This window comes from Eleutherodactylus coqui, chromosome 3 (assembly GCF_035609145.1).
Source record: "Eleutherodactylus coqui strain aEleCoq1 chromosome 3, aEleCoq1.hap1, whole genome shotgun sequence".
NCBI lineage: Eukaryota > Metazoa > Chordata > Amphibia > Anura > Eleutherodactylidae > Eleutherodactylus > Eleutherodactylus coqui.
This window is the reverse complement of record NC_089839.1, coordinates 98,269,662-98,295,474: the sequence shown is the minus strand read 5'-3', so window position 1 is coordinate 98,295,474 and position 25,813 is coordinate 98,269,662. Positions and strand designations below refer to the sequence as shown.

Below are 25,813 nucleotides of genomic sequence, written 5' to 3'. Positions count from 1 at the left end.
TTGCATAAGCAAACAGCTGCATTGTTCTCCGCACTTACAGCTCACATCCCGCTGTGAACTAGCAGTGGGACACAAGCTAAAAGAATCTAGAATTGAGCGAGGAACGAATCGTGCACGGAAAATGCAACTGTTATCGCTCAAAAGATGGCTTTGAGCAGATTTTGAGCGAGAATCGTTGCGTCTAAATGGGCCTTTACATGCTACAATCAATAGCAAATGCAGCATGTAAGCAGATGACAGGGCATGGGGGCACTTTCTGTCACTTATCAGCACCCCACAATGCGATCGCTAGGTACCAAAGGATTCAGCTGGAAGCCTGACACAGACCTCCATGTCTGCCATGTAACTCAGCCTATTAGGCACCACCTCCCACAGAGTCTAATAGGCTGTTGTCATAGGCTTAGTAGAATGCACTACATAAGTAATGCAGTGTACTACTCTAGAAATCCAATAATTACATCTTCAAGTCCCTTGCATGGACTAAAAAATAGCATCAAGAAGAGCTCAGAAAGTTTAATGGATAAAAGACAAATAAAAAAAAACGACGCAGGCAATGAAAATGTGTTGTTGTTTATCTCGCATGGTGAATACCATAAAAATAATTTAAAAAATGTAATGCAGGAATCGCTATTTTTCTTTTGCTTGCCTCCTCAACAAAAATGTAAGAAAAATCTATCCAAAAGTCACATGTACCTCAAAATGGTACCAATAAAAACTACAATTCTTCCCACATAAAAACAAGCCCTCACAGAGCTTCACTGAGAGAAAAATACAAATCTTATGGAGCTTAGAATGTGGCGATGCAGATTTAATAGTTTTTTCTTTTAAAATCCTGTGTTTTACTGTCCCCTTGAAAACACTGGGCGAAGCTTTCCAAGGAACGTGAAAAGATAGAGCATGCAGCGATTTGTTTTGCCGCACTGCATATCTCATGTATATGACTCCATTTGAAAGAATGGAGTTCATATTCACGTGAGATTTGTGCATCTTAGATCTCGCACAAATCTCGCACAAGTTTCTCGGCCATGTGAGGCCGGCCTTATACATAGCTCCATTTTCTCCTTTTTTACTTAGCACAGCCATGGATTTACATGATACAGTTCTGGCTGCCTGCAGTCTGTATTTGCAGGGATCCTCGCATACATATTGAATCAGTTCCCATGAAACTCCATAAATCTGTCAGTGTACAGATCCATGCTGTGCATTACCTATTGTTTTCAAAAGTGTGAAAAAAAGCAAAAAGCCGTATGCTGAATGTGAAATCCCATAAGATAAAGTCTGCGTTTTGTGAAGGTTTTACACAGTGCGCAATAGTGGGACTTGGAGGAATAGTGCCTGGAATTATAGAATAATGCAGTAAACTTTATGAAGCATCTAGAAGTCTCTGTTCACATCATTTTTAGAACTTCCATTTAGGTCAATTTCAAACAGCTGTATGCGCAGCTATGCTCGCCGCTACGGAGCGTAGTTGTGCATTAAGGTTTTTTTTTCCCCTCTTGTCTGGCCGTTTAAACTCTGCAGCATAGTGCAGGAGTTTGGGGAAAAAAAAAGCGGGAAGATAGGTCCTGTCCGATCCTTCCTGCACGTAGTATCATCAGGCGAGAATACTGCTAATGAAAAAGAAACCATTGAAATACATGGTTTGGTTTTGTCCCATTATGCGGCTGTGATTTTCACGTCTACATAACTGGAGTAAAACCTGCTTCTCTGTTTAAGCCCTCAGGGCTCCTTCACACCGGCGGATGTTTCATCAGTATCTTGTAAGCCAAAACACAGAGGGGAACGTACTGAGAGAAAGTATAATGGAGAGATTTGCATTGTTTCCATATTTTGGACCCCATCCTGATTTTGGCTCACAAAATACTGATGAAAAATACTGACATGTGAAGAAGCCCTTAGCTTATACACAAGGATGTATGTATTAGGCTTTATTCACACAGGCATGTATCGGCCACCATTTTTACGGCCGGAGGATAAACGCTACCATCTAATGCATTGGATTCCAATGCATCAGATGACACAGGCGTATCAGGCACTCGGCCATAATAGCGCCATATGCTTTTACGCCGAGCAGGAAAGATAGTCCTGGAACTATATTTCCCGGCCGGAATACGACCGCTGCCATAGACTCCAATGACAGCGGCCGGAGAAGGGAGGTGGGAGGGACTTAAGCAGCGTGACCTTCTCTCATCCTCTCCGCCCCTTGCCAGCTGTTTGCAATGGAAGGCAGCAGGATGAGGGGAGAGCTAGTTGCTAATCTCCCGCCCTATCCCGCCCCTTCCCATTACTGGTTTCTGACAAGGGGCAGAGAGGGGGCAGGAGCTTAGCACACTATGCTGCGGTAATTTTCACAACGGGACGAAACAAAACCATTGATTTCCATGGTTTCGTTTCCACTATCAGGGTTCCGCATGGTAATAATACACACCGAGAAATGATAGGACCTGCCCTATCTTTCTCACACATCGTTAATTCTTTGTGCGGGAAATATAGGGCAGGACCTATCTACCCGCCGATTTTTTGGTAACTCGCGCGGAATATTGTGGCGTTTAAAGTGTAAAAAAAAGATTTTTCTCTTATTCATGGGCAAATATCCTCCATAGCAGTGTGCGTAGATGTGCATACACCCGTCCGAAGAAGCCCTTAATCAGATTTTTTTTTTATTAGACACAATTAAATGAAATAACGTAGTTAATACTTTATTCCATTCTCATTTAATTTTTTAAGGGTATTCTGGTGTGCACCACCCAGATGAAGCTATAAAGCACTCTTCTTGGCCCTGTTTGGCTAATGTAACCCTATGGACGTATTAAGCATGTATATTGGGAGCTTTCCCAGCATACACGCTTTATGTACATCACAAATGTGATGTATACTCGGCCTTTATATAGTTCATTAAGAAAGTTTTGGAAGAAGTACACATTAAAGCAACACCCTTGCACTGGGGTATTACTAGGGTCATAGAAGATCAGGGACATATGTTGCCCCCCTCCCCAAATTACTTGCATATATAGGTTTGATATAACATTGTTGTGCTATACCAGAAGCAAATATTACCACAGTAAAAGGCTGTTCCTGGCACACTCAAGAGAGAAGTTGGCTGAGAGAGCCAGAGGTCCAGTGTGGACCAGAGAGAGGCGGTGAAGGAGCCGCATCAGGGACTTGGAGCCTGAGGTCCGGTGCGGAGCAATTGGGCCTGACACCTGTCTGACATAGGAGGACGCCCTCCAGACGCCCCAGGCGGGGCTAGGGACGGAACCCTGTGGGTTGTGTACCCTGAACATTGTAAATGGACTATATGATATACCATGTATGCTGTAACGTTGCTGTGCTGATAAATGCAGGCAGGCACCAGATTATAAAAGAAAATCAAGTTTCTTGGAGCCTATTTTTACGTGAGGTGCGCCATTTCCGGTGCGAGAGGTTGGCGAGTGATCCCAACTTGCCACAATATATAATATAGACAACAGCCACACAAACAAACATGGGCCTGGGGCAAACTGTATAAAAAGTCTGTGCATTCCAAAAATAGACTACATCTAAGCGAAAATATCCATAGAACCATAACTAATAATATGAATCCACGATCTATATTAGTTACACATCAATATAAAATCAATAACATTTATGGTAGAAAAACCCATAATAACAAACACATCCAAATGGTCTCAATTCCTCCATAAACTAAATATGGTAACACAGCTAAAATAAATGCATGAAATCACAAAAATGTACATTACAATTCATCAGATAACAAACCAATATATGCATAAGGTCAGGATTTCCGCAGCGGAAGACCTGCTATACATTGTGAAAAGTATTTGTGAATCATCGTGGATGTGAGCGTTTTTCCACGTGGATGGGCGCGTATGCACAGCGTATCGTCAATGTGGGAAAAGATTACAGATAGTGAAACTGTACCAGTAGTAGAACATCGCTCAGGTGAGATTGATTTTCTTTCTTTCTTTCTTTCTTTCTTTCTTTCTTTCTTTCTTTCTTTCTTTCTCTTCCTTTTTCTCTCTTTCTTTTTCTCTTTCTCTTTATCTTTCTTGTTCCTAGATTGCGTATGACTTTAAAAGAAGCCCCCCATGTGGAATCTGCGCTAAAATACAGCATGCTGCGATTTTTCTTCTGCTCGTGGAATACATAATTCAAAAATAAATGCTTTTCAGTGGTCGCATTGTACTGGGGATTTTCCACGCGGACGGTGATCACATTACTCACAATTCAAATAAGTGAGACCCCCTTAATACCCTGTTATCCATATACTGACCAAAGAAGTGTTGCTATTTGGAGAGCAGGCTGACGTCTCCTCCAGTAGCAGCAGCCTGATGTTGGGATGAGATTAATATATGCAGAAGGACGCCGGCGGACTACTAGTGTTTTAGCTTCTTTCTTGGTTAGAAAATGTATTTTCAAGTACAATTTCCAACTTTTATCTGTTATCCATAAACAATAATGGCTAAGGGTCCTTTTAGAGGAGCTGATTCCTGTTTGAACAAGCGGGTGCCGTTACGTCTAGCTCGTTCACACTCGTGCAGCCGGTTTAGGCAGGCAGATACATCGTTGACTTGTTCAAACGAGAATCGTTCAATCCCTGTATAAGTGATTGAGAACGACCGAACGACCGAATGAGCGCTGTCTAAACCGAACGATAAGTGAACGAGCCAACAATGATTTCTATGCCTGCATGAAATGAACGATGAGTGAAAGCGAACGAGTCTCCTTCGCAATTCAATCATTATCATTCACTTTCGCTAATTTAAACAATTTTTTGAACAATAATCGTTTAAAAATAAGCATTTTTAAAGGGCTATTCCCATCTTGGACATTTATGACTTATCTAGAAGATATATCATAAATGTGAGATAGACACGGGTCAAACTTGTGAGACCTGCACCTAACACCAAAGGGGGGTTCCTGGCTCACCATCGTGGCCACTGGTGTCCGAGAGTACAGAGATTGCCAAACTGACTGTTATACTCTGTTTCCTTAGAAGTGAATGGGAGTTTGTCTCGCATTTAGATACAATGATCGCTGACTTTTGCTTGTTTGAACGATCTTTTCAACGATAATAATTTCATCTAAAAGCACCGTAACATCGTCAGCCCATTGGTTTTTGCTCCAGCTAATCTTTGTGGTGGCACTGCTGGAAAATGCTGCCGGGTGTCCCTACAGATTACATTGATATATCTCATTATTAACAGTAGGGACTCTTCTAACACAAGGACAGCCCCTTTTATGGGGGTCTTACACCAACAGAATTTAATGCAGAATCCATGAGCGGTAAAACGCGGGCATTGAGAGACATATACTTTCAATTTTTCGTTCACATTCGGATATGAATTGTTTTTTCTGGGAGTGGAAGAAAAATGCTCTAATTTAGCGTGGATTCTGCACGGCCGGCCCCCATTGAAGTTAATGGATGCGAGTGTCTATACGCAATTAACATTGCTAATGAGCAGAGGAAATGCTAGTAACGTCAGAGGAAAATAGATAGAAAAGCTGGAATGACGGCTGCAGGTGAGAGAGACATCTTTTGTCCGTGTGGACGATACGCTGTGCATACACGTACATCCGTGTGGAAAAACGTTCACATCCACGATCTTCCGCGATCATTCGTATGAGCCCGGCATAATGAACCACTGGATTATACACCAATACAATGTGATGTACTGAACTAAGGCCAAAAAAACAACATTGGGGCTTATTTACTAATACAGTCTAATATTGATACTAATTTAGACTAGGCAGTCATAGACTGCACCAAATTTATCACAGTAGGGCCGCCTGCAGATGGCCGACTCGGATCCCCTGCGAGAATTCTCGCAGCGGGATCAGACCCGAGTCCCTGCAGAGACCAGTGCAGGTCTCACCCGTTCCCGCAGCTCCGGCTCTGTGATGCCGGCGCATGCACAGAGCACAGCTGGGGCGCCGGGAGTGACATTTCTGTGTGGGCCTCTGCGAGACCCGCACAGAAATAGAACATGCCACGATTTGTTTTGCAATGCAATCCTATGCAGGCGGGCACGGGCGGAAATTCTGCGGGAAATCCCGCCGCGGAATTTCTGCCTGTGTGCAGGGGGCCTAGCTCTGCTAAATTATAAATCTGTTGAATTTTAAGACTATCTTGCCTAAGCCTATAGCGCCTTTTAGTTTGCTTAGTTTACAACAAAAATTGAACATTTTTGGCACACGGTATTGCATTTTAGACTTCACCCGCTTTTCTACAAAGGGATGACGCTTTGGTGGACACAGCAAAAAAAAGTGTCTGAAATCTATAGTAAATGGGACATAAAGCAGGTTCAATAGCTTTCTAGCACAATTTGCACCAGAAAATTGTCAAATTTTCAATAGTCAATCTTCCCCACTGTCAGACCATGCAGCGGTGGCAATGCTTGTACAGTTTTTGGTTTCTCACGTGCGCCCATAAAACAGATCCCTAATGATGCCAGGGACAGATTTGATACTCTGCGCATACGGAAAATGTATTGCATCTACTGTATAAGCTCTGAATAGACTACGCCCCAGTGTATGTGTGTATATATAATATATATAGTGAGCCAAACCTATTTCTAAGGCCGGCTTCATACAAGCATATGCGCATTGGTGCACGCATGGGCATAGAGTTTTTTGCAGAATAAACAATGCTTTTTTGCATTTGCATTGGTGTATTTTACTGTACTTTTTGTGCGCACAAAGCATTTCATTAGCGCGCGGCAAGCAAAGACCCACCGATTGAAATGGCTAATTAATCTTAATTAGTTTCAGATGTATTGCTTTCCCAGTGGAATAAGGCCCCCAACGGTCGCGATTTGTCCGCGTGAAATCACGTGCAGAAAACAAATCGCGGCATGCTCTATTTCTGTGCGGGGCTCGCAGAGGCCCACACAGAAATGTCACTCCCCGTCTGCCGGCTCCGCTTTGCACATGCGCCAGCTGGCCGGCAGCCGGCACATCAAAGAGCCGGAGCCGCGGGAGATGTGAGTGCCGCACTGGTGCCAACAGGGGCTTGGGCGGGTCCCGCTGTGAGAATTCTCGCAGCGGGATCCAACCCCTGCCGTCTGCATGCGGCCTTATGCAGCGTATCACACATCTCCTTGCGTATTGTGCACTTGTTTGTGGACCCCCATTGATGTCTTTGGGGGTCTTTGGAATGCAAATGCACAGGAAAATAAAGCATGTTGCGTTTTTTTTTTATTTTTTTTTTTATGTGTGACCAAAAGGCACTGGAAAAATATGCACATATGAACAAACCTATTGAAATTCATGGGTTCTGTTCTCCGCATATTGCATGTAAATTCTGCATGTGCAAATACGTCCGTGTGACTCTAGCCTAACGCAATGAATGGCTATTTTATTACAGATACCTGCTCTTGCCTATTGTGTGCATTTCTGCCTCTCCCATTGACTTCTATGGAAACCTTTATTGCGCAAATACGCAGAAAAATAGGGCATGTATTTTGTTGGTTTTTTTGCAAGCACAAAATATTGAAATGTGAGTGAATCCATTGAAATCAATGGGTTCTATACTCTCTGTATTACAAATACACCTGTGTGAAGCCGGCTTACAGATTGCATCTGAAGAGTTTGCTGTACTGTTAGGCAATCTGTGAGAATCTGACAAAGTTTGCGAGGTCTGTCGGCGTGCTCGGAATAATCTGTCCTGCTGTCTTTGTAGAATGTGCTGAAGGAGCTGGAAAGGAGGAAAGCTGATGTGAACAGCGTAACGGAGAGCAGCGCAGCTCTGCAGTGCCTGGTGGAGGGAAGTGAGAACATCCTGGAGGAGAAGCTGTGTGTCCTTAATGCTGGCTGGAGCCGAGTTCGCACCTGGACCGAGGACTGGTGTAATACATTACTGGTAAGTACCGGGCATTGCAACTGCTCATGAAGACCGCTCAGTTCCATTACACCCTCTAATTTGTATCACTGCAAAGAGTTTTGATGTTATTGGCCATTTGTAGCATACATAGTAACATAGTATATATATTTGGTGTCAGCAAATTCCAAGCACACAGTTTTCTTTCGGGATTATCATTGATTAAGATGTTCTTTAAGGCTGCTTTTACATCTGTGTCAAGTGTTCCATTTTGCTGCTCTGTTCGATTAGCAGAAAAGGGGGATCCTTTGGCCAAACAGATCTGTCTTATGACGGAACCGAATAGCATGATATGGACCCCATTGACTACAATGAAGTTCGTTTGATTTCTGCTCAGTTGCACGGCAGCACAATTTTTTTTCTGTATTTTGTTCCAGTTCTGCAAAGGAACCTCCAAACGGAGGTTCTAGCACAGATGTGAGCCCGGCCAAAGTGCGCCCTTATTCTTAAAATGACAATTCAAATGACAATCCAACCTTCTTTTAATTTCTGTTTATTAGTCTGAATGAGTCTGCTGGTGTGGCATGGTAATCTTGCCTGGGATAAGCAGTAGATTATAAACGCTCTTTGCTCCTACTGAATTTTGAGCTGCTTTTTAGAAAAATGGGCACTACAAGTTCCCAACCACCTTCGGGGTTTAGGGTGGTTTCACATCTGTGTTCGGGGTTCTGCTTTCTTGCTTTTTTTATTGGCTATAATGGGTCCGTTTGCTTTCTACCGAGCTATCTGGCAGCGCTTTTTCTTGCAGTATTATTGGCTGGATCTGTGACGGAACTTCCAGCCAGACGTTCCGACGCAGATGTGAAACCAGACTCAATTCTCTATATGCATCGGTGTGCTCTATAATTGCATGCTTATGTCTGTATAGAGCAAAGCGACTAGTGACTACTGAGCAATTCTTCGACCGATAATTGTCCAGTGTAAAGCCATCCTTAAAGAAAGTCCTTCAGCACTTTTTGGGCCAACAACTGAATATAGTGGCAGATGTGCGATGATACGGAGAACACAGATATCATTGGTGAAGTACGCCACGCTAGATGCAAATGAGCGGTGCGATGGGCAGTCTTCCACTGCATGCCCAGAGTATAAAATTGCGGCTATTACAAGCTTCGAGACATCTCCAGCTTCACCCGCTGGAGACGTCATGCATCTTGTAAACCCAACTATTTGTGCTCAGTACTCGTATGACCATTGTTAGCTATAGTAAGTTTTACTGTTATCCAAATGGTCCTCCCCTTTCCATTCCTATGTCTCCTTAGCATTCAGTCACAATGAAAGTGACATAATGTAGGTTTGTCTGTAAAAGATGTGTCCCGTACCCTCCAAATGTACGCATTTCATTGAGATAGTACTGAATTTTTTTATTATTGGATTTCCATTTTCAAATGTGCTAGCATATGGATTTAAACTCGCCATGAAATTTACCATCATTTTGTGTTTGCATTATTCTTCAGATTTTTTGTTTTTGTTTACAAAGTTTAAAAAATGAGAAATGGAATTAGTAGTTGTAGTAGTGAGATTGGCGAGGGAAGCAGTAACTAGCTTTTCCTCCTATTATGTAATAATGAACTATACTCTAGTTGGTAGCCATAAACACGACAGTGCTGTTGCCAACTTCGCTATCCCCTATCTGAGATACAGTGAGAATTTTTTTTTTCATTCTAGAAATGCATTAAATGAGGGAAATCCTACCATGTGTTATATTGCTGACATATTGTATAACGTATATTACAGATGTTCTGATTGTGTAGTAATTGGATTTCCCTCTCTATTCATATTGCTGAACTGTTCTCTCATGTCATTGCTTGGCGCCAGGTCTCTAAATTAACACTCATTAGCAGCCATTTACTTGAATGCTTGTAACCAATGGCCCATCTCTATGCTTTGTTAGAATCACCAGAGTCAGATGGAGATTTTCGATGAGAATGTTGCTCACATAAGTACTTGGCTCTATCAAGCGGAAGCCCTTCTGGATGAGATTGAGAAAAAGCCAGCTAACAAAAAAGAGGAAATTGTGAAGGTACTGCTCTACTGCTCTTTGACAGGGGTCTTGAAACACATATGGAATCAATAAATAGTTTTCTATCTCTAAAAGGAATCCCCTCTCCCCAAAACTATGAGCACAGTATACATATATCTGCCATCCTTGAACTTTTACTTATCTGAGGTTGTCGACAACATTTGATGAGTGTCTTCATAACTCTCCAGGATGCTGAGAACTAGGAAGTTCCAATTTCAGATGAGGAATTGCATATAGCTATCAATGACTCACCACTTGGCATAGGCCCAGGTTCGGATGACCTGTCTCTTTATTAATACAAGAAATTTACCAACATTCTGTGCTCTCACCTACTAAACTTTCGTTCCCTTTTAGATGACTATTCACTTCCGAAAGAGATACTTAGAACCCATGTTACTGTTATTCACAAGACAAGGAAGAATCCTGGGAATTGGTCCAGTTACAGGCTACTTTTGATACTTAAATGGGTTCTGTCATTAGAAAAAGGAAAATCTATACTTACCTATTTCTGCCCTGTCAATGTTCTTACCGCATCTTCTCTTCGCCGATCTTCTCCTGTCTCCTGCAGCCCCCCCCCCCCAGACACCTCACCTCCAGCCAGCTGATTTTTCTTCTTCCAGTGACAAAGCGTCCATTCACAGGCATTCTCCTTCCTGCAGGGTAATGTACGCATTCACAGCCTAGCAGGGAGTACCAAGATGCTGTCTCTCTGCAATAGTATCTGAAAACTTGCATCGAGACAGCTTGCATGTACTGTCTCTGTAATAGCTCGGCATTCCTTGCTAGGCAGTGAATACTACGTCACTAGTGACTTCACCTACATTGACCTGCAGAAGAATTCTGAGAATGGGCGCTCCATACCAAGAAGAAGAACCTGTCATCACCTATGAACGCCATAAACTAAGTAGACTATTAGGGTTGGAAGGATTTCCAGGGTCATCGGGTCCAACCCTCTGCTCAATGCAGAATCACTAAATCATCCCAGACAGATGTCTGTCCATACTCTTGTTTGAACACTTCAATTGAAGAAGAACTCACCACCTCCCATGGCAACTTGTTTCACTAATTGATCACCCTCACTGCTTATGGTGCTTATAGGGCAGATCCTGAGGAGTCTGGGAATATACTTATATTTACCCAGCTGCACATTCCAACACTGTCACCCATGAAAGTTGGTGCATGGCAATGCAGCCGAACAATCTCTGCAGGTTATGCGCACACCCTTCCATGGAGTCTGCTGCATTTTCCACACGCCAACTTCCATGGGTTACAGCGCAGGAACGGGGAGCTAGGTAAGCATAAAAAGTACATCTTCTGACTCCTTGGGACCTAGCCTATAAGTAGCATGTCTCACTTTAATGTGGCTGCCACCGGCCCCGTTAAAAAGCAAGAAATCATTGTGTTGGTTGGCTGCATTCCATTGCTTTCAATGGGGTGGCTGCAACGCTGGCACCATTGAAAGCAATGGGAGAACATCATGATCCTCTGTCCCAGCTGCGACAGCTGTGGCAGGGGGTTCTTTCGTCCCCGCAGGGGGTCTCATCTTACTGAACACTTTGACAGTGTTGAGAGGACCCCCCACAGGGAATCTTTATGCGTAGCATAGACCTTGCCGGTGCACGCACATTCTATCTTTTGCAGGTGCAAAGACTTTGCGCCTGTTAAAAACTAATGAACACTACATAGGAAACCAATGGTTCTATTAGATGCGCTTTTTTTTTTTGCACCCATAGGTTCGTGCAAAAAACACTCATCTGACTTCGCCCCAAGAGTGTAATATCCTGCAAAGGCTACAGCAAAAAACTGATTTTTTTTGCAGATGTTAATCATTGCCTTGACTTTAGTTTTTTTAACCACAGATTACATTGTTGTTGTTTTTTTTTAAGCGGCTGTTATCTGAGTTGGATGATGTCAGTATAAGAGTAGATAATGTTCGCGACCATGCAGGAATCCTCATGAGCAGTCGTGGGACAGCTTGTCGGCAACTGGTGGAACCAAAAGTGGCTGAATTAAATCGGAACTTCGAGAAAGTTTCTCAGCACATAAAAGCCGCCAAGGTAAAAGCTTGCCAGTGATCTTTACAATGTTAAGCTTCATATGTAACACCAAAGTTTTGTGTTGTGAGACAAAATCTATTCTTAATACGTTCAGAAAGAAAGAGATGCAACATTGCCTTAATTATTTGGGCCAGTCTGAACCCAGTTAGGGAATCCTTGTTAGACCACAGTGAAGGGATCCAAAACCAATCTTTTGCTAGTGGAAGTTTTTTATTTGGGCACGCAAGTCTCTGCCAGAACATGGACCTTGCCGGCTTTTCCCACCCTGGCTTCCTCTTCGTAGTAATAGGAATAGGGGTTTGCTAAGATGAGAAACTATTTCCAGTCTTATCCCGATGGTAAAAAATCACCTAGGAACCCCATCATTACACCAATACTCTCACTTTAGGTGGCCTTGCGCAAGTAGAAGTCTCATAGTTGATGAGGTATATGCTGCTCCTTGAAGCCAAGCTGTCCTAATGGTGGCATGGTGACATCTGACCTTTCTCTTTTTCTATGAGAAAAGTGGGGGATTGGAACATTGCAAAGAGTTTTTGAAATGCTTGAAAATCTTTGTCTAGAATATCAATCACATCTGGCTGTTAGAGCACTATCTGCCTGTTTATGTCTGAGATGGTTGGACTTTTTTCCAGAGTCACAAAGCCACTCAAGACCTTGCTTTCCACGGAAAGACATTAATGTAATTTTGATCTTGACTCACTTTGCAGTCGCAGGTCTCTGTGCAGCCGCTGCCTCTAATTTCTGTGTGTAAGCAGTACAGTAAAATTCCATTATTCTGGCAAATGAGAGTAAGAATCTTATTTACAGAACAAAAGTGTCTAATAATCCAGATTTTTTAAGACTAATGTTGCTTCTGCTTATCTGTTGGACCCCTTTGATTCCAGATTAAAGCTTCCCTCTAGTCCTGAAATAAAGATGGACACAATCTTGTTTGACTACCTGATACACATTGTACATGACTACACCACACTTTGCTTTGTTGAGCCATAGCAGCATGTACTGTCTTAGTGTGCGTTCACATGGGCAGACTTACACTGCCAGAATTCCTCACCAAAATCTGCAGGTAGCCGCGTCGATTCTGGTGCATAATTTACGCCTGTTGCAGTGTGTCTTGGGACACTCTGACATAAGCGTTTGTAAAACTATAGTGTTTTTTTTTAATGCTGCGGTTTACAGTGTTTTTATATGCATTTGCCTGCTTTTTTACAGCATGTTTTGTGCAGTAACAACGCAGGCAAAGAAAGCTGATGATGTCACCCTCCCGATGACATAGTAAACTGCATTAAAAATGTCGTTAAACTTCGTTTTACAGTGTTTTTTAACACCCCCATTCATTTCAAATGACTATGTAGGGCTTCACAAAATATACAGTGATTGATTAAGAGCGCACTAAAACCGCTTGTCTGAGAGGCCCCCTTGAAATGAATGGAAGCTTAGTGTGAGAGAGGCTTTACAGGCTAATTACGCCCATGTGAAAGCATTCTCGAACTACCAATCCATACAAATGAGCAGTGTGCGTCAGGTAGCCAGAGAACCGCTGCCACCATCTTTGTTTGTCCAGAAACAGAGGGTCACTATAAGGCTTCCTTCAGACATCTTCTTTTTTTCTGGTGCTTTTCTGGTGCTGAAAATTGTACCAAAAGTGAGGAAAAAAATGCAGGGTTTGGAGGGCTTTTCATATTTTATGGCTGATCTACAGCTGGCATTCGGATGCAGCATTTTTGCCACAATAAAAAATAGCAAAAAAGTCTATGGCAAGAGAGCAAACAATGCGTGATACCAGTCTAATGGCTTATTCACACAAACACATGAGTGCAGGGAATTGTACACGCAAAATTTGCATATGCAATATACAGTGACTAGAACCATTCATTTCAATGGGTTCACTCACATGAGTGTATTTTGTATGCCTATAAAGATGTGCAGCATGTTCTATTGTGCATATTGTGCACTAGCATGGCACATGTTAAACTAATTCAAATCAAACGTCTATTGAAATAAATGGGGGCATTGTGGCAAATACGCACAACATGCGTGTGCAAAAGTTACAGCAAAATATGCACAGGCATGTGCAAAAATGCAACGCCCCTCACATAAATACACAACATAAATGTGCGCATAAATGCGCTTAAGCCCATGTGAAGCCAGCCTAAGGGTGACTTCCCACTACAGTTTTTTTTCCCTGCGAAATTCGCAGCATTTTCTTTTCTGCAGGGCTCTATGGGACTTGTAATGTTAAAATCGCATAAATATTTACCGCGAATCGCGTTTTTGCGCGATCGTGATTTTAACATTACAAATCCCATAGAGCCCTGCAGAAAAGAAAATGCTGCGAATTTCGCAGGGAAAAAAAACTGTAGTGGGTAGTCACCCTAAAGAGGTATTTCCATATGGTTAGTACATGCCATCATGTTATGATCAGCGATGTCTAACCCTTTAATTCTGAGAATGAAGGATCTAAGCCTGTATTCACACCGTCATATTTGTGCATTAAAATTTTGTGCGCACAATTCACAGAAAATAGAATCCAATGGGTGCATAAAAAAACACAGCATGCTCTATTTTCCTGCGACTTATGCAGGAAAATAACACATCTGCTGCTCATTAAATAAATGGCCATTTGTATGCCCAAAAAGTACAGTAAAAAATGTTGTCCGTTCAAATATGCAACTTTCATTCCTCAAAAAAAGGCAATGCAAAAACATTTGCAAATAAGCTTATGCTTGTGTGAGGTTAGCCTAAGGCCTGCGTCACAAGAACATATTTGCACAGCGTTTGACACTTGTCAATGTGCAAAATTTGTGTGCAATACACAGACAGTGAATAGAACCCATCGATTTCAATGCGTTCGTTCACATGCTTGTATTTTCCTGCAGATTTGCACACGAAAATAGCACATATTGAACTAACTAACTTAATTGCCCATTTTAATGAATGGGATCATAGCGGTGTGTTTTTTTGCACACACAAAAAGTACAGTACATCACACACTAGCGCACACAAATACGTAGCCGGGCTGAGGCTTATTGCTGCGGTAGCTCATGATTGGCTGGCTTTCTTGTGTGACAGTTATCACACCGGTGCGGTGTGGATCTAACTTTGTCCTATTATGTGGCCGTGGGGAAAAAAATACGCTCGTCTGAATCCGCCCTCAATGAGGGAACACTGAGAAAATGTTAAAGGCTACTAGTCCTTGGAGACGATATCTTCTGGAGTGTTCCGTACCGCCGGCAGTTCTTATTACTGAACTTGTATCTTTATGTATCTTTAGATACTTTTAGACCGAGATCCTGGAGCACAAGTCACAGCAGAAAGACCTCTGAAGACGGGTCCCACTGCTGCAGAGTTGGAGGACTTTGAAACGGAGCTGCTCAGCGTCCAGCGGGTCCTGGAGAAGTATTTACAATCTCCTGCAGAGTGCGAGAAGGTGAGTACAAGGAGCTGTCCATCTCTGGGGTGTGGGGGGAATTATCATACAATGTGAGCAAGATTTCTCAACAAAAATAATTCCAAGGTAAAAAAACGTCTGAAAAGTTTCATAAATGAGTTGTGCTGAACATGACTCTAAATCCCCAATCCCCACTCGCTAGTAAGTGTGCTGCAGTTGTATTAATGTGCTCTGTACTATACCTAAAGGACCAGGCACTCTTTAGGGATTTTACCCATGCGGTGGTTTTACGGCTCTATTTTTCCATCAGCTACCAATATTATTTTTGCTGTGTTTTTTCCCCATTACATATAGGACTATTTTTTATATATATTTTTTCTCACTGAATTTTTTTCCAATTTTTTGTTTTACTGAAGTGTAAAAATAAACTTTTTGTGTTGTCACACAGTAGACTAATTAAAGGGGTTTTCCGGGGAAAATACTATTGATGACCTATCATCAGGATAGGCCATCAATAGGGGAACGGCCGAGGTCCATTGCTCAGGACCCGGACTGATCAGCTGATTGTGCACCCGCTGACTATTACACAGGAGTCAAAGTGGAAGCAGCTGAAGTTTCTGCTTTGACTTCTGCGTAGTGGCCAGTGCTTGTAACTGCAAGCACTGTTCTCATGGAAATCAACGCGAAGTGTGCCTGCAATTACAGCGCCTCACGTTGATTTCAGTGAGCCGGACCCCAGCTGATCAACTATTGATGACCAATCCTGAAGATACGTTATTTATAGTATATTCCCGAGAAAACTGACAAGGTATATATGGCAGTAACATCCTTTTTAATGTGATCTTTTCATTAATGGTCCATGCATGTACTGATCAGTACATTTTACAGATGCCCTAACAAGCCCAGCTTTGCTTCCAGTTACTCTTCAAGTCTGGGCATTTTTTTATATTCTTTGCATGTATTTATTCGTCTCCATTATCTAGAGATTTCTGGAGAAAATTTTGCATTCCATAATGCAACAGCTGTGGTTAACTGGCTGCAGTGTCCTAGAATGTATTGTACTTATGAGCCCTGTGGTAGCTGAACCGCCAATTAATTTCTTCTGTCTATCACGTCCCGGAATGCTGAATTCATGAGTTGGGGGCTTATACAGTTGGCAGCTGAGAATTCGGGTGTTGCCTCAGTTTGGTCCACAGTAATGCTGGATCACTACACACTAATGCATGTTTGAGATTCATGTAACAACCAACTGAGGAAGTGCTCACTTCATGCTTGTATTGCCAGAAATCCTATAATCGCTAACACGAGATCCAACATTCAGCTCTGACATATGATTTTCATTTCACGTAATTAGCTTGAAGAGGAGAAGGCTGATATTGAAGATATTCTGTATAGAGGAGAACAGCTCCTTCAGCAATCAATGGATGACATCCAGAGAGAGAAACTCCGTCTGGAACTACTGCTCTTACAGACCAGATTCAACAGTGCCAAGGTTAGGAGCAAACACTTAGACTGTTTCCATGTCTGTGGTGGGGGATTCCAGTTTCTTGCTGCGTTATTGGAATCCCCTGGTTGAAGAGATCTGTCTTAGGACGGAGCCGAACAGTATCAAAGGGCGTTATTGACTATAATTGGGTCCGTTTGGTTTCTGCTCAGCTGTCCCGCATTTGACCAGTCCTGCATGCAGGACTTTTTCTTCCAGCATTTTGTGCCAGATCTGCAGCAGAACCTTCAACCAGAGATTCCAGTGCAGATGTGAAAGCAGCCTAAAACTTATTACTTTGTATTGACTTGTTACTTATATGTATTACTTTGTATTTACTTGGTCATAGCTTTACATTTATCTGCAAAAGTGTAGGACTGATCCGTAATATAAAAGATACAGGAATTCTACCATGCTACATGTATTTTATTATGAAAACTACAGAATCATCATTTTAGGTGAAAAAAAACACACTTTTTTCCTAAACTTGTGGCATTGAGAAATACACGTGATGAGATATAGGATGGAGTTAATAGCTGTGTAGACTTATAGGGTCATTGATAACGCAGATATTTTTCTAGCCTTTCTGTGAGTCCTTCCCATTGAAGAACATAGCAGCCAGCAACTCCCCATATTCCAGAAAATGCAAATAAGAGCTAGTTCACGCTTCTATATTAGAGATGAGCGAGCATACTTGTTAAGTGACAATACTCGAGCGAGTATTGTCCTTTTTGAGTACCTACCCACTCGTGAGAAAAGCTTCGGGTGCCGGCGGGGGTGAGCGGTGTGTTACGGGAGTGAGCAGGAGGGAGCGGGAAGGAAGGGGGGAGATACTTCCCCCCATTTCCCCTACGCTCTTCCCCGCTGGCACACAAATTTTCTCTCACGTGCGGGCAGGTACTCGACCAACCTGTCCGCTAACTTATCCTGACAAATGATTTCAGAGTGAAGTTGGGCTGTTTGCATCCACAATAAGATTGATAAATCCTATGAAAACCTTCTACAAAATTCTCCCGTCTACCTGGCATGGCTTTAGGGCACATTTGACCCATATCTGTACTTTTTAGGAACTGCAATCAGTAATGAGGAGACAAGAAGTCAAACCATCTCCAGCATTAACACAAAGTGAGCAGCGGGATGATCGATTCCCTGACTGGATCAGTGAGAAAGAACATCGCCTGTCAGGTCTCCAGGAGGCTGATGATGACAAAAAACTTCAGGTACCATGACGTTTAGTGACTCCTTTTCAGAAGATACATGAATGGTTGACCTATAGATCCTTTTTGTGCATGTTTCAGTCTGGATGGATGGCTGTTGCTGGAAAATATATTTTGAGGTATATCTTGCCATATTCCGTAGACATTTGTTTTTGGTAGTTGTAAACCGTCATCCCAAAATAACCCAGTGTCATATTACTGGTAGGGTAAGTAAGTGACTTCTGATTTTCTCTCTTCTTTTAATCTTTGCATTGGATCAGGGATCAAATAATCATAATACACATCATTTAGATGGTTTTGATCACTTCTCAGGAGCTTCTTAAAGAAGTAGAGGAACACGGGGAAGAATTTACTATTCTCCAGAAGACCAATGTTCTGCATCATGGTTCACCAGGAGAGGTTGAGGATGGAAAAATGAAGCAACGCTGGGAAGAAATTGAAAAACAGTTTGCCTTGTATCTAGGAACTCAAGATCAGAGTTTAGTAAGTAGTATCAGTCTGGCATAGTACCTTAAGTAGATAAACACGCAGATGTCAAACTTAATCCTTTCGGATTGTTAAGGTTGTGATAAAATGAAGAACATTGAAACAGGTATCATTCTAAGATAAGACCTTAGACTTAAAGATACTAGCCATAGTATGCATTTATAGTCATGATATATTATCTACATCCTGGGCAGGGAAATGGTTTAATAGACTCTATATTTTTTTTTAGATGAGGATGAAACTTACATTGACATAACATAACAGTATCAACCATTGACAATGATAGTCACAGAGTATTGCCTCTTTTATATGTACATTAAGGTGGTTTCACATCTGCATTGGAACCTCCAGTCAGAGGGTCCACCGCAGTTCTGGCAAAAATTACCCCCATATTCGGGGGGATTGGGAGCGAGAGAGAGAGATCTCTCTCACTCTCCACCCCACTCCCCTCCGCAGCCCCCCCGAATCTTCAGGGACGAGTCAGCAGGTACTCGAAAAAGGCGATGCTCTCTCGAGTAAATCGCCTTAACGAGTATGCTCACTCATCTCTAATTTTAACCCTTAAGATACATGGGTCAAAATCCGCACTTAAATTAGGATTTGGCCACTGTGGTTTTGCTGCAGTTTTTCCGCTGAAGAAAGCCAGCAGCAAATTTGCTTCTCCTTGATAAGAAATGGAATTTGATAGTGTGTGTACCTTCAGGCCGTAAGCGAGAGTTTAGGACTGCATACTGCTACCTTAACACTCTGCTCGACACGAGGTCCATGACTGAAGTACACCACATAGAGATAGGCTCATTTATACAAATCTATGAAAGTCAAAACAAAATATTGAAGCTTGACAAAGAGACCTCATTTATATGACAAGATCTGTAAAACCTATATTTTGCTTCATATCGTCCAAAGTAACCCAGAAAGTAAATGTTGAACTTTATTCAAGACCGCCATCATGCTAGGACTGAAGTAACCTACATTTCATAACTTAAATCAGTGTTGATATCTCTCTTACAAGTCATGTTTGCCTGCAAGGAAGGCCTCACGGCTTGTTTAGAGAAAAATATGTCAAGTTCTCTTTAAATTCCATGCTGCTTTCAGCGCTAGTCTTATGCTCGGAGACAGAGCTGTAAGGAAATCTGTGTTCTTTTGCAGGATGATACGGACTCTCGCCTGGATGTGAGTGCGCCCCTAACAGGATTCACTTCGTCCTTCCTTCCTTCAGATTACTTAGTCGAAATCAACAAGGTCTTGCTTTCAATAGCCGATGCTGAGCTTTTGCTTACTGCACCTGAACTTAGCAATGGAGAGTATGAACATTTTTCTGTACAAGAAGACTCACTAAAGGTAACCTTATATTTTGAACCTCATAAGGGAACAGGCATCTGGCCCATTTTAATTGCTATTGAACAATGTCATTTTGGTTTTAGCATATTGTAAGTCCCTTGACTTATGTTTATGTGCCATTGTGTCTATTTTACCTGCTATGTCGTTTTGATCTTATTCATTGAAATAGCACAAGCTTCATGGTACACGCTAGAACATAAAGTGCTTGGTATATACATTGTGACTCTTATTCATACAATGCATTTGGAAAGTCTTCAGATCTTTTCACTTTTTTTTTACATTTTGTTACATTGTGGCCTTGTGCAAATATGCAAAAATCACATTTTTTCTCATCATTCTGCACCCAATTCCCTATAATGATAAAGTGATAATAGAACGGTAGAAATCTTTATAAATGTTGTTTTAAAAGTGAAAACTAACATTCTGCATTGACACAAGTATTCACATTCTGTACTCAGTACTTAGTTGAAGCACCTTTGGCAGTGATTACAGCCTCCAGAGGTCTTGAGTATGATGTTACAAGGTTTGCACACCTGGATTTGGGGATTTTCTTCCATTCTTCTCTGCAGATCCTCTTAAACTCTGTCAGGTTGGATGGGGGCCGTATGTGGACATTTCAGGTCTCTCCAGAGATATTTGATTGGGTTTGAGTCATGATTCTGGCTTGGCCACTCAAGCGCATTCACAGAGTTGTCCCTAAGCCACTCCTGTGTTATCTTGGCTGTGTGCTTAGGGTCATTGTCTTGTTGGAAGGTGAACCTTCTGCCCAGTCTGAGGTCCCTTAGGCTCTGGATCAGGTTTTTATTAAGAATATCTTTCCTCTGTTCAGCTTTCTATTAACCCTGACAAGTCTCCCTGTCTTCCCCCACAACATGATGCTACCACCACCATGCTTCACTGTAGGGATAATATTGGGCAGGTGATGAGTGGTGCCTGTTTTCCCCCAGACAGAACACTTAGAATTGAGGCCAAAAAGTTCAGTCTTGGTTTCATCAGACCAGAGAATCTTGTTTCTCACAGTCTGAGAGTCCTTTAGGTGCCTTTTGGCAACTCCAGGTGGGTTTTCATGTGTCTTTTACTGAGGAGAGGCTTCTTTCTGGCCACTCTGCCACAAAGTCCAGATTGATGGAGTGTCCCAGTGATGGTTGACTTTCTAGAAGTTTCTCCCATCTGCACACAGGCTCTTTGGAACTCAGCCAGAGAGATTATTGGGTCTTGGTCATCCCTTATACCAAGAGCCTTTTCCCCCAAGGACTCTAGGAAGAGTCCTGGTTGCTCCAATAAATGTCTTCCATTTAAAAATTATGGAGGCCACTGTGTTCTTGGAAGCTTTCAGTGCAGCAGTTCTTTCCTCCACATGGCTTGGTTTTGGCTCTGACATGTATTGTGAGATGTGATACCTTATATAGACAGGGAAGTGATTTTAAATTAAATTATGTCCAATCAACTGAATTGACCACAGTTGACTCCAAAGTGCAAAAACATCTCAAAGATTATCAAGAGTAATGGCAGGCTTCCAGGGGAAAATTTCAAGTGGCATACCAAAGGGTATGAAAACTTACCGTATTTTCCGCCTTATAAGACGCACCGGTCTATAAGACGCACCCCCGTTTTAGAGCGGGAAAATAGGGGGAAAGAAATCAGTACTCACCTCCCCCGGCGTTCTGCGGCGCTGCTGCAGGCTGTCGCTCCCTCCTGGTCCCCGGCAGAGCATTGCTTTCTGGACGCAGGGCTTGAAATCCCCACCTCCAGAAAGCTAATACTGTGATTGGCTGAAGGCGCACGTGTGTTAGCCAATCACAGCCATTCAATGATGTCATTGAATGGCTGTGATTGGCTGACGGCGTGTGTTAGTGAATCATAGTATTAGCTTTCTGGAGGAGGGGATTTCAAGCCCTGCGTCCAGAAAGCAATGCTCTGCCGGGGACCAGGAGGGAGCGACAGCCTGCAGCAGCGCCGCAGAATGCCGGGGAAGGTGAGTACTGATTTTTTTTTTTTGACAGGAGAGAAATCTTCTAACTGATCGCACATTTGTTCACGCGATCGCGAATTTAACGCGCAATCGCGCCAAATAAATCGCGTCCGCGCGTTAAATTCGTGATCGCACTAAAAATGGCGATCGGAATGAATTTTCGCCACATTCGCTTTATAAAACGCAGGAACTTTCCCTCCCTCTGCTTTAGAGGCGGAAAAAGTGCATCTTATAAAGCAAAAAATACGGTATGTCAATGCAAAATGTTAGAAATCTTTGTAATTTAAAAAAAAAATGAAAAACTAACATTGTGTTGTAACTTTGTCATTATGGGCTATTGAGTGCCAAATGATGGTGGACAACTTGAATTTTTTTTTTTATTTGCATGAGGCCACAATGTAGCAAAAATAATCTCATACAGTATTAAACAGCAGTGTTACAAAAGTGATTCCTGCTGGATAACTAGAAATTAAACATTAAAATTGTGTTAGTCGGTATATACCATTAGTCAGACATGATAGACCAATGCTACTTTTAATGTAACCTATATGAAATGTTGTAATTTGTTTCATTGTGTGTTCTATCATTTAGAGCTGACACGTATTTTTGCAGGTCCAGCTTCTCAAACACCCACAATTAGCACACATTTCCAATACAACGAGACGGCACGGAAAAGTGGTATTGCATGGCACTTATTCAAATTAGTAGTTGGTTGTGCTGAGTCCTCCAGAACGGGAACTGCTCTCTGCAGTGATTCCCCACTTTGACTAATAGAGCAGGTTTCAAGCTAGGAATCCCCCTAAATCATAACACCTGTAAAAAATGTCTGCACTTTCAGATGACTTTGCAGAATAAGCTGTCTTGTGTGTACATCAGTAGTAGCAGTGCTGTACCTGTAATTCTCAGTTAGATTCAGCAGTGAGTCCTTCTCCTTCCCTCTCCATAGATGTCTATGTACAGCATGAATTAATGAATCATCACCTCCTCCACTTCCTGTTATCCTTCTTGTTATCTCTATTACCAAAGACAGGCTTCTCTTAACAGGAAGTGTATAGCAAATTAGAAAGAAGGGAGACCATTAGTAGGCAGCAATTTAATGTTATTTTCAGCAAACAAACCCATCATATTAACCCCTTAAGGACCAGGGTGCTGTGGTCCTAAAGGACCAGACATGTTTTAGGGATTTTAACCATGGGGTTTTACTAGCCTATTTTTTCCTTCCGCCACCCAAATTATTTTTGCTACGTTTCCTTTTTCTGTGACATACAGGACTATTTTTATATCTTTTACATTTTTATTTCTTTTAAAAAAATTATAGCATATTTACACTAAAATAAAGTACAGCAATGGGCTCCATATTTTGACATTTTGATATATACCGGTAATTTGTATAGTTTTGGATTGCAGAACATATACGGTGACGATTTTTGTTGGCGTTGGGTCATTTCTCTTTTTTATGTATTGTGGTAAGTTGGGGTCACTCGCCTCGGGATCGCTGACCTCTCACATAAAAATGGCACTCCACACGTGTAGAAACTCCAAAGACGTGGATTTCTTCATCTGGCTCCTGACAGCCCTTATTTGTCATGACCGCAATCACAATACACAGTTCATGTGCACCCCACTTGGGTATGAGTCCAGGGTTGTCGTCCCTGTCGGACTCTTGCCTTTGCTAGGCCACCAGCCTGCAGCACCTCAGCTCTGCTGCACTGGTCCTCTCCCCACCTGATTCTGGCAGGAACTGGCCCTTTTCTAGTTCCTGCTCCACCCCACTTGTGTTAACCCTTGCACCAGAAATCCTGTCTGCAGCCCTCTACGGGCCCTTCTGTGTACTGCACTACTACAGTATATATTTTTTAATTTTATTCTGTAATTATTTTTTACTCATTTTTGTAACATTTTTTGTCCCCATGACATCATATTGTCTTTTTTTAATTTTTTTATTTTCACACTTTTCCACTGTAAATGGGGCATCCACAAAAAAAAGGTTTGGTATCGTGTTAGCCAGTAGATCAATGTGTGATTGTTCTCAGCGAGAGAAACCAAATAATCTTGTAGATTAGCCTGACGAAGGGGGCGAGATATCCCCGAAAGCTTGCTGTAATATCATGTATTTTTAAAAGGTATCATATCTACAAGATTACTTGGGGCATCCACAGGAGCTCTATGTAGCTAAGAAAGGAGAAGGAAGAAGCAGTATGACAGCTGAGAACCAGACCTGCTCCTGCTTAATTGCTGGAGCAGAGGCTTTAATCCCGTGCTGCATATTTAACACATTTGGTCCTTAAGGGGTTAAACACAAGTTGTCTAGTGACCATTTAACTAAAAATGGCAGATCTATAGTGTGGAGCAGAGTGTAATTTAGTAATTTAATGTGCATCTGTTTAGAGCAGCATTTTCCAAACTGTGCTCCACGGACAGGCTTTAGTGAGGAAGAAGACCTGCGGTGGCATCAGCTGGCTCTGGTCATGTAATCCGTTTTGCTTTGTCACCTCAGCTCCTGTTCCTCACTAAAGCCTGTCCAGACACTGTTGCAGTGGTGAATAGAGCGGGGACCAATGCCAGTGGTGGCAATGGGGGAACCCTATTCCTACTGGGGCCGCAATAGAGTTTATCTATTACTACTGGGGCTGCAATAGGGGGTCACCTACTACTACTGGTGCTGCAATAGGGGTCACCTATTACTACTGGGGCTGCAATAGGGGGTCACCTATTACTATGGGGGCTGCAATAGGGGGTCACCTACTACTACTGGTGCTGCAATAGGGGTCACCTATTACTACTGGGGCTGCAATAGGGGGTCACCTATTACTATGGGGGCTGCAATAGGGGGTCACCTATTACTACTGGGGCTGCAATAGGGGGTCACCTATTACCAATGGGGCTGCAATAGGGGGTCACCTATTACCACTGGGGCTGCAAGAGGGGTCATCTTTTACTACTGGGGCCACAATAGACGTCACCTATTCCTACTGGGTCCGCAATAGGGATCACCTATTCCTACTGGGGCCAATATAGGGGACACTAAAACTACTGAGGCCACTGTGGGGGTCACTATTACTACTGGGGCCAATATAGGGGATGCTATTACTACTGGGGCCACCAATATTGGGGGTCACTATGACTATACAGGGCGGATTTGCTGTGGAATTTACAGTAGCTATAGCAACAAAGAGGATGAAATTTGCAGCTGTGAAAAAAATCTGCACAAAACCCATGTGGATATTGACATGTGGTGCAGGATTTAATTCTGGAGCATGTTAATTTTAAATATAATGTAGATTAATTGCTCATCCAGCGCTCCAGTGTTCCTCTCTGTTTTTTTCTTTTTCTTAAACGGCCCTGTCCTTTTTATAACAACGGTGGTAAAAATAATATGTTGTGATAAGCCACGCCTCTGGGCCCTTGACCATACCCTCTGCCCTGCTTTGGGGCCCCACGAGAAACCTTTGCTTTAAAAAGGGCTGCATGGCTGAAAAAGTTTGGAAACCGCTGGGTTAGAGGATAAATTACCTTGACTTGACTCAATCTTTTATTCTGCTTTCATTAATCATTATATAGTTCGTTAGCTCCTGTTCCTGCTTAAAACAAGGGATCCACTATTGATTCCCCTTGCCTAGAACTTGTCATCCAAAGCTAATTTAGAAAGATTCTACCCAAAAATAACATGTTCCAGTCATGGAGGACAACTAACTTTTTGCATAGATGTTAACTAAAAAGAAATGAGCTATTGTCGTGTTTTTGAACAGAGTGACCTCTAACAAGTAACACGTTGCCCTAAATTTGTGCTAAGGCTGTTGCCATTTGCTAAAAGTACAGCAGTAAGGTTCTGTCACAGATCTGGCACAAGATACCAGAAGAAATAGTTGCATGCAGAGCTTTTTCTCCCCAGTAAATTGCCGGCCACCTGAGTGGAAACAGAATGGGTCCCATTATTGTTAATAGGGTTCATTGGGCGTTGTTCATTTCC

The 25,813-nt window shown here is 42.4% G+C and overlaps 1 protein-coding gene across 7 annotated transcripts in view; it reads left to right on the top strand.

Moving 5' to 3' along the window:
* The window catches only part of UTRN (utrophin), a 701,048-nt gene that overhangs the window by 246,030 nt on the left and 429,205 nt on the right, over positions 1-25,813 (top strand). For 5 of the 7 annotated variants that reach the window (XM_066595904.1, XM_066595902.1, XM_066595901.1 and 2 more), the window contains 9 exons: positions 7,682-7,861; positions 9,771-9,899; positions 11,786-11,956; positions 15,228-15,383; positions 16,699-16,836; positions 17,895-18,047; positions 18,357-18,527; positions 19,680-19,871; positions 22,456-22,521. In XM_066595904.1, coding sequence (XP_066452001.1) covers positions 7,682-7,861; positions 9,771-9,899; positions 11,786-11,956; positions 15,228-15,383; positions 16,699-16,836; positions 17,895-18,047; positions 18,357-18,527; positions 19,680-19,871; positions 22,456-22,521 — 1,356 coding nt within the window. The remainder of the gene's footprint in view (positions 1-7,681; positions 7,862-9,770; positions 9,900-11,785; positions 11,957-15,227; positions 15,384-16,698; positions 16,837-17,894; positions 18,048-18,356; positions 18,528-19,679; positions 19,872-22,455; positions 22,522-25,813) is intronic. The other 2 variants (XM_066595903.1, XM_066595906.1) reach the window with 1 other exon arrangement.